Below are 10055 nucleotides of genomic sequence, written 5' to 3'. Positions count from 1 at the left end.
CTGTACAGTGACCACTTATGTACCTAATCCTGAATTATACCCCACATCTTTAAAATAAAATAATAATTTTAAAAATAAAAGAAATATATAAAACACACATTGCCAACTGCTCTGCATGGCTTCCTTTGTTTGGATTTTAGTAGCATCTTGGCTGACACAGAGATCCTGACTGAGAAAATCTTAGGATACTGAAAAGTCTTTTAGAGAAGGTAATACACAAGATTTCTGAGAACAATTTCAACATTGTTCTGTTTTAGGTTATACTTAGCCCTGAACCACATTACTTTCCTGTCTACGTTTCATTTCCTGGGGGCTTGCTAAGCAATAAACCAACCCAGGCGTGTGGTAATTTTTTTTTTAAGCTTGAAGAGTGTAGCTGGAGTTTGCTTAAAGACATCAATTGACTTCCCTGATCATTATGAAAATGTTGGTGTAAAGTTTTCAAGAGACAATGGAGAAAAAATGGACATACTGTGCAGTCTATTCCATTATCCAGATACATTTTATCAGAGGTAAGACTTTCAGTTGTCCATTCTTATCAGATGGGCTACTTTAGGGGCGAATGGCACCCTTGTTCATTTAAAATGTCTTGCAACTGCTGCTGAAGTTGATCACCAAGGACAAATCCTTACTAAGGTTTTTAGTTATGTATTTAAGTGGCAGCTATCGGAGAGATGTTAGAGTCTAGAAATTATTATGAATGAACACTAAAAACAAGAAAAGAGTGGGTGGTTTGCGCCACTGCTCTGAGGCATTTCCAGCCATTTCCCTCCTAACAGGCTCTCTGGAGTAATTTGGAAATTGTGTTTCTTGAAAATGAAATGTTCTCTAAATGGTAGTCGGATCAACTCAGGAAAACTAAAAAACAAAATCACAAAGCCATCAATGCTCAGAGATCCTTGTTCAACTTTTTTTCTCTCTCAAGTACCCTTTTCTTTTGTATATAACAAGCATTTCTCCTCCAAATACTAAGCTCTTTGGGAGCTGAATACATGTTGAATTTTAATGAGGCATGTGTAGGTAGGAATCTGGGAGATAAAGTGGGGTCCTTATGACAGTGGGAACAAGAGCCTACAGGGCCTATTTAAAAATTGGAGGAAGAAAGATTAGTTCTGCATTCCATAGTATGAAGGTATTACAGTGAGCCTGAGTTTCTTAAAAATTAACTATGCTTGTCAGGTGTGGCAACGAACACTTTAAGGAGAATTCCTAAATCAAAGGAGACTTTGGACTATAATGCTGTAGATAGGATCAGAGCAGTATTGTCAGGCAAAGGATAGCTCACAGGAAGTTACATTAAACTGTACTAACCTCTGCCTGCTCAAACTTTTGCATCCACAAAAGTGTAATAATTCCCATTTGTCAAGTACTTTGAGAGTCTTGTTTCTTCTCAGTAGCTTGTCATCTTTTTATCTTCTTCCTTTGTGAGTTGCAGTCGTAACTTGTCACAGTAATGTACCACTTCTGTAACAGTATTCTTTGTTAATTCTAAAATGGAGGCCAGCACTATAAAAGGCAAGTCAAAGGTTCAATGCTTAACATATTTTAAATGTTCTATACCTTTGGTCAGATTACTGATGAGAGGAAAACAAATCTTCTTTTATGTCTAGTATTTCAGAGTGCTGATTTGGGATGATACTGGATAGAACCTCTTTTTCTTTCCTTTTCCTCTCAGGAAATCTAACTATGTGGAGATGAAGGTAATTTCAGTCCTCATATACTGAATGTCAAATTTCTTACCCCACTCAACTAGACTGAATTTGGGAGGCAGTTTGGAGGTTATGAAGGTTATAAAAATACCACAGATTCTAGGCAACCAAATTCATGCTCTTCTACTAGAGGTGTGGTTTTCAGCAAACCGCTTCATCTCTCTGTGCCTCAGTTTCCTCCTTAAGAGAGTGTTAACAACATCATTCTTAAGTTATGTGAGGAGGATTACGTAAGATAGCATGTATAAGAGCCTCCTCTAAAAACATATTTTTAATAGAAATTGCTATATGCATATTAGTTATTTTTGCAGTTTCAGAAAGAATTACTTGTGTATTATATGCAGCTGTTGATTTATAATCCAAAAAACCAATTATGTTAAATGTAAGAATAATTGTTATACTAAGTTTGTTAATGTACTTCAATTTTTTTAAAAGACTGAATTTTATTCACAGGTAGTCAGAAACCTTAAATTATTTTTTGGATAGTTCAAGAGGTAGTCAGAAGTCAATAATTTCCTCTAGGCTCCCTAAGTAAATGCCTCCTTAATTATATTGTCTCATGTTTCTCTATCTGAATCATACTCAAGCTCTCTTCTACACCTAAGCAGCCAAGGAGAAATTTTCTCAGTTGCTCCCCCACCTTACTGAAGTAGCCAGGGTTTTACATTAAAATTCACTCCATGTGATTTATGCAAACTCACAGTTCATGTCCTTTCTTTTCAGGTATATGGGGAAAAACAGTCAATACAGAAGACATTTATGCTCGTCCCGGCTCTGATGTCAACCTGACCTGCCAAACACGGAAGATAAGCTTCTTGGTGCAGATGCAATGGTCCAAGGTCACCGATAAGGCGGACCTGATTGCCCTTTATCATCCCCAGCATGGCTTCTACTGTGCCCACGGCAGTCCTTGTGAATCACTGGTGGCTTTCACAGAAACTTCCAGGAATGTGTCAAAATGGACTCTGCACTTAAGAAATATATCTTCCTCAGTCAGCGGGAAGTACGAGTGTATCTTTACTCTGTATCCGGAAGGCATTCAGACTAAAATCTACAACCTTCATGTTCAGACACATGGTAAGCATAACTGGTAGAGAGACGGAAGCCCATGCTTTCTTTCAGCTCTCCTTCATTCAACAAACAGGCATTATGAGAAAACCAGGAGCTAGGCATGGTGCTAAGCATTCAAAAGTTGAACAGAAAGAGGTATTGTTTGGTAAGAGAGACAGAAATTGATTTAAATAATTCCACAAATAAATGTAAAATTGCAACAGTGGTGTTAATAATAATAATGACTACGACAGTCTTGTGAAAGAGCTTATAATAGAGACCAGGGAAATTGTCCCTGAGATAGTAACACCTGAGCTGAAGTCCAAAGAGTGAGTAGACTTTAAGACAATTCAGGAGGTGAGGCTGGAGTGGGAGGGGGTTGAGAGTGATCCAGAGAGAGGAAATAGCTTGCATGAAGGGCTTTGTAGTATCTGAGGAAATGGGAAAATACCAGTGGGACTGTGGCGCAGAGATTAAGAGAAGAGTTAGGTAAAGACAACATCATGCTGCACTTTGTTGCCTGTGTTCCAGGTTTCTACTATTTTTTTTTTTTTTTTTTTTGAGTCAGAGTCTCACTGTCGCCTAGGCTGGAGTACAGTGGTGCACTCATAGCCACCGCAGCCTCAGCTGCAGCTCAGGCTATCCTTCTGCCTTAGCCCTCCAAGTAAGCTGAAACCACAGGCATGTGCCACCATGCCTGGCTGATTTTTTTATTTATTGTAGGGATGAGGTCTTCCTATGTTGCTCAGGTTGCTCTCGAACCCCTGAGCTCAGGCAATTCTCTCACCTCGGCCTCCCAAAGTGCTGAGTTTACAAGCATGAGTCACTGTGCCTGGCCAAGGTTTCTATTTTTGACTACGAGCCATGGGAAGACATTGAAGTATTTCCAACAAACATGACGTTTCATTTATATCTTGATTATATTTGTGTTGTAAAAAGAAAATTGAGAATGGGGTGAAGGCAAACAAGAATGAAAAGATAGGGAAAAGTTAGGAGACCATTCCAATAGCCCAGAGGAGAGAAAATAGCAGTTTGGGTAGATAAAGAAAGAAAATGGCACATTTTATGCACTGGGCATAAATCAGATGTGGCCTGTTCTGGTAGAGTGAATATAGGCAAAAGTGGTATGAGAGGAGAGAGAAACATTGAAGGTGGCATCTGGGTTTCTGGCATGCACATTTGAGTGATGATGCTCTTCACTGGGAGATGGAAGACAAAGGAAAGTTTGTGGGTAAGTGTATTAAAGAGGCTTTGGATATACTATATTAAGTCTAGGTTAGGAAAAGGGTCCAAGGAAGCAGCTAGACATGTAGCATTCACACCAGACATACTTCGGAGTCCTGTATTTGGAGACAGAAATCCTAGGTTTATGTTCTAGCTCCTTTCTGGCTAGAAATAAATTTGACTTGGGTCCTGACATGTAAATTCTCTGAGTCCATTTGGAAAATGATGATAATAGTGTTTACTCTAAATTACCTGATCCTAAAGTAAATTATTTCCATTTCTGCTAATGGAAAAGAATGAAAATGAAAGCCAACAAATGCAAAATGCACTGGAAATGGCCTGATTTTAACTCAGGGTAAAGCAGCCTGGTCATATAACAAAAAACAATAAAAATTATCTCATGAAGGTCACGCTAAAAAAGACATGGCTGCCCAGGACAAGCAACAAGTGTGAATTTCTTACCTTCTCTCCATTTCTTACAACTTACCTGCTCTAAAACCATGATACTGGAACAGTCCCCTATAGACCAAGATACGATCAACTATTATCTTACAATGCCTGATTCCCTTGCTGTTTTCCAGGAAGAAAAATAAAAAAACTACTTCAGTTCGGTTGGGCTTGGAGTGGAGTGGGTTTAAAGTAAAAAGAAACAGAAACAGACATAGAACAATGTTTGGCTACACATACTTTGAGTCAGGTAGCCTGGGTTTGAAAATTGACTCTGTCACTTACTATGTATTTTATCATAGCCAAGTTATTTGAAGTGTCTAAGCTTTTGTTTCCTTAAATAACAAATATGAAAAATTACAGTACTTTCTTCATGAGTATCACTATTTTGATGACTAAATGAGATAATCTGTGTAAAGCACTTTGTTTCTGCCAAAGGCAGTAGTTTGGTAAATGGCAACTTTCACTTAAGAGTAGTAATAATTATTCTATGTGAATTCTATTTCTCAGTTCTTATTAAAAATGGAGTCCTGCCAGGCTCGGTGGCTCAGCCTGTAATCCCGCACCTTTGGGAGGCCGAGGTGAGTGGATTACCTGAGCCCGTGGGTTCAAGACCCACCTGGGCAACTTGGCGAGACCTCATCTCTACAATAAATCAAAAATCAGCCGGGCATGGTAGCGCACGCCTGTAGTTCCAGCTACTCGGAAGGCTGAGGTGGAAGGATCGCCGGAGCCCAGCAGATCGAGGCTGCGGTGGCCGGGAGCGGCCACTGCACTCCAGTCTGGGTGACAGAGTGAGACTCCAACTCAAAAAAACCAAAAAAAATGGAGTCCTCCTCCTCTTTCTATATAGGCCTAATTTGGAACCCAGTAGCACATTTGCCATGCACTACTAGCACAAATACACGTTGACCTTGGCTTTATACTAAACTTTTGTATCTTCTGCCTAAACCGGCAAATAATGAAGACAGCAGTGTAGAGGTTGTATGTCATCCAGAAAAGAGAATGGTGTTGCCTTTATAGAAAAGCAACATTAAAAAAAAAGAAAGGAAGCTAAGCTTGTAGCTACTGAAAACTGCAAATCACTGGAGAGGCAGAAGTCCTATCTATATCTTTTGTGGTTGGAAAATTTCTAATCTTCTGATTGTAACTTTGTTGCTGTCAGTTGGATCAGATAAAAAGCAATGGCCTCAGTGTAAGAGAAATCGTTCTGGTATTGTGTATTAGGTTACAAAGAAAGCAAAGTGGAAGGGGGAACAATTCTTCACCATAGACGGACCAAAAATGTAAGCCTGGCATGGGCCTAAGGAGTAGGCACTTGACTGAGAAGAGGCAGTTGCCATCCAAGAACTCCATCAAGTTCACATCCAATGGCGTAACTTCTTTCTCCTCCTTATTCTTTTGATCTTCTCTTGCTTCTTCTCCTCTCACTTATACCATTTTCCTCATATGCCCCGGTGCAGTCTTCAAGTTTACAAGCTAGTCGGGTAAGCAAAGTATACCTGAAGTACAAACACTTATGAAGAGCATAAAGAAATGCAAATTGAAGTGGCATGTAAGAGTCTAAATTTTAAAATGCTGAGGGACTAGAGGTGGTTGAGATGATCACCTCTTCCTGTTTTCTTTCTGTTGGCATCTGAATCATTCTCTCTTGTCTGCTCACAACACAGTAGTGTCTAAATACTGTCCTGACGTTCCCCAAAGGCCTATCTAAGAAGAGGTATTTTTGTCTCTGTGAGCATCTTAGTGCTCTGAGATTGTGGACGTGAAGAGAAATATAAAGAATTTCAGCATTTGCTTCTTTTTCATTTTCACTTGACAAGTTTTCTTCCTAGGTTAGGAACTTTTTAGTTATTCCAAAAAATGCAGTTCTCTGAGTGAGGCCTTAGATTATTATAATCTAGGTTTCATTCATTTGAATGCTACTGGATTCCCTGATGCTTCAGACTATAAAATTTTGATGCTTTTTAAAGTTTGCAGTTATTAGAGTTATAAGAGTACAGCATGGCTTTAATTTACCAGATCACAACAAAAGATTTAGGGAACTGCTGATATGGTTACAAGAAGCAGTAGTAGTCGTGAGACTGATTGGAGGAAAAGTAGGAGTCATAGAAGTAGCAGTAATAGTAGCAACATAATCTTGATAATATAATGTTGATAATCTTGATCTAAGACCTATGATTGCTTTGACTAGTTTGTCACTGAACCTGATTGCTGGCTCTTCTTCAATTACTGTATTTAGTGTCTATCCAACACTTTTTTTTTTTTTTGAGTGCTTACAGTGCTAGACACTAGGAACACGGTGGTATGCAAAAAGATATGACCCTGCCTTCCTGAATTACAAAGTCCAGTAGGAAGAGACTGACATTAATCAAATAAGCAAACAAATGTCAAATTGCGGCTGTGAGACATGCTTTTGTGGTGAGGAAGTAGACAGGTATGAGAGGATATAAAAGAAAAATCAAGAAAGGTTTTCTGGGGAAGTGCTGCTTCAGCTGGAGTTAGCCTAATGAAGACAGAGGACACAAAGCTTTACAATGAACAGGACATGCAAAAGTTTTGGGGTGGAAGGAAATTATGGTAATGGGGGGGCGGTTTAGAAGGTATTGTGGCTAGAACAGAGGGATCAAGGGGGAGGCAGCTGAAAATGAGGCCAGAGAAACTGATTAGTCCAGTTGTTTTGTCTTTATTCTAAGAGCTGTAGAAACTAACTAAAAGGTAGTTGTTGGTTATTTTGTTTGTTTGTTTGTTTGCATTTCAAAAATGCATCTTTGTGGCCCAAGTGTAGAGACTCAATTGAAGAATGGCCAAAAGTAGACCAGTTAGAATACAATGGCAGAAATCTAGGTGAGAGATGCTCGTACCATTACATAGAGTGGCAATGAGGTAAGTGGAGAGAAGCCCATGGGTTTGAGACCAGCCCGAGCAACTTGGCCAGACCTCATCTCTACGATAAATCAAGAAAAATTAGCCAAACATGGTGGCATGCACCTATAGTTCCAGCTACTTGGAAAGCTGAGGCGGAAGGATCTCTTGAGCCCAGCAGGTCGAGGCTGTGATGGCTGAGTGTGACACTGCCCTCCAGTCTGGGCGACAGAGTGAGACTCTGACTCAAAAAAAAAAAAAGAAAGAAATTTAATTGCCATTGCAGCAGTATTAAGATGTGAGACCTTTAAGAGCTGATTAGGCCAAGAGGGCTCCATTCTCACAGGAAGGATTATACCATTTAAAAAAGTTGAGTTTGTTCCCCTCTTATCTCTCTCTTGCCCTTTCACTCTTTGGTCATGTAAAAAGTAGTATTCCTACCTCTGGAGGATGCAGCATTCAAAGCATCATCTTGGAAGATGACACTGGTCCTAACCTGACACCAAACCTGCCCATGTCTTGATCTTGAAGTTTTCAGCTCCCCAAACTGAAATAAATACATTTTTTTTTATAAATTATCCAGTCTCAGGTATTCTGTTATGGCAGCACAAAACACAACCAGACCAAATATTAAATATTTTAGGCTTTGTGATTCATACGGTCTCTGTCACAACCTATCAACTCTGCCATTGTAGCATGAAAAGCATCTACAGACAATAAGTAAATGGATGGGCCTGACTGTGTTCCAATAAAACTTTATTTACCAAATCAGGCAACAAGCCAGATTTGGCCTACAGGCCACTATTTTATAACTTCTGAATTGGATTAGAGGATAATGACAGTGAATTGAGGAAGCAATCGATTGTTTAGTTTTTCTCTCAATGTGTTACATGTAACTGACAGTACTCTAGATGACTTTAGGTGATTCATGAAAAAAAATTGGTCCACCAGTGATTTTGGCCAAAGTTGTGCTCAAACACCTTAAGCCCATAAGGCTTCCACCCTCTCCACATAGATTAGTGTGGGATATGGGGAGTGCATTCAAGGTTGCAGCCAGTTTTCCAGACTCCCTTGGCATTTGCTTTTTGCTAGGCTCTCTCAGGTCTCCCCCACCCATGTGTTGTTTCCTAGTTAGGCCAGAATGTGTCAAGATTTTATCTCGGTCTATGTCTCTTTGATTTCCATATTAAATGTTTATCTGATCTGCTTAGTTCATTTTGTGCTGCTATAACAGAATATCACAAACTGACTAACTTATAAAGAATAGAAATTTATCTTGCTGCATCTCCTGGAGTGGAGGAACACCGTATTCACACGGCAGAAGGCAGAAGGGTAGTAAGGCAAAAAGGGAACAAACTCATCCTTTTATATAGGCATTAATCCCTTTCAGGAGTGTAGAGCCCTCATGCCTTATCACCTCCCAAAAGTTCCACCTTCTAATACTGTCACAATGGCAGCCAAATTTAGCATGAGTTTTGGAGGAAACAAGCATAGCAGCCACTCACCCCACAAGGGAATACAAACTCAAACTAACCAAACATCAGACTTTCCTCTTTCTTTTCTGCTGGATTTGTTCCTGTTAGGAAAAAAGGGAAGGATTTTTCACCCCTAGACCTAATTTAAGCCTGCCTTTTGTGGGGGGGCAGGAGGGTAGAAGCTGCTGGTTTTTGCAGCCAGCTTCAGGGGCGAAAACTACATCTCTTAATGACTAGGCTGGGGAAGGGAAGGGAAGGAGCCATAGGCAACAAAACTGAAGACTCCTGCTGTATTTACTAAGGCTCTGCACACATTGTGGCCTGAGTAGGAAACTACACACGCGTGGGGGAGACCTGAGAGAGACTAAGCTGTTTTTACTAAGCAGGAATGTTTCTGAATTTTATGTTTATCTTTGGTCAATTTCCAGGGCCCTAAAATTATTGTTTTTTTACACATATACCCAATTTTTATTCTGAACTGTTTTCACTGATCTTTTCATAACCAGAAGTCGCCCAATCTTACAACCCCATTTATGATACTTATATTGTATCTTTATTTTAAAATATATATTCACTACTATGTTATAACCTTTATTATAACAATTATTTATTCTTAGAGCTAAAGGCAAATACATAGTCAACACTTACCACCAGCCTATGTGTAAATATGTATCCCCAGTCTAAAGTGAATTTCATTGGAGAACCCTTAGCAAGTGCTCACGGAAGCAATATGCCCTGAGTTCTTGCATGCCTGTTACAATTTTCTGTAGTCTTTATATTAAAAGATTAATTTTGCTGAATATAAAAGCCTTGGCTCACATTTTCTTTCCATGAGTATATTAAGTACATTACTCCATTACTTTCTGTCATAGAATTATTATCAAAAAGGTAATAACTGTTGGGAGCCAACATCTATAGCTACATGGCTGAGGCCTGTAAAGGCCCATCTGGAAGATCGCCTCTGACATAGGATATCAGTTATACCTATAATATTGACGTGTGATTAGTGACCAGTGTGCATACATGGCAGTAAAACTTATAAGTAAATCTCAATACACCTGATGGAAAGTGCATAGCAGAATTATTTCTCTCTGTCTTTCTAAGTTTTACTTCTTTCTAGATATTTTTTAACTTCTATTTCCTGGTAGACTGGTTAGTCAGCTTTGGAAAGCTGTTTCCCCTAGGGCTAAGATTAGAAACTAAATTATCATGATAGTTTTGTCGCCCTGCCCCTAGCCAGGCAGAACGTTTTCTTTTGTTTCGTTAATTACCGAAACTCTGTCTG

The 10055-nt window shown here is 39.4% G+C and overlaps 1 protein-coding gene across 2 annotated transcripts in view; it reads left to right on the top strand.

Annotated features, from left to right (window-relative positions):
* The first annotated feature begins 451 nt into the window (after positions 1-451).
* Positions 452-10055, top strand: part of CD96 (CD96 molecule) — an 88022-nt gene continuing 78418 nt past the window's right edge. For both annotated transcript variants that reach the window (XM_008066593.1, XM_008066592.1), the window contains exons 1-2: positions 452-512; positions 2433-2786. In XM_008066593.1, coding sequence (XP_008064784.1) covers positions 452-512; positions 2433-2786 — 415 coding nt within the window. The remainder of the gene's footprint in view (positions 513-2432; positions 2787-10055) is intronic.

This window comes from Carlito syrichta, unplaced genomic scaffold (genome assembly GCF_000164805.1).
Source record: "Carlito syrichta isolate Samal-C Ts95f unplaced genomic scaffold, Tarsius_syrichta-2.0.1 Scaffold309017, whole genome shotgun sequence".
Taxonomy (NCBI): domain Eukaryota; kingdom Metazoa; phylum Chordata; class Mammalia; order Primates; family Tarsiidae; genus Carlito; species Carlito syrichta.
This window is presented reverse-complemented; position numbering and strand designations above follow the sequence as displayed.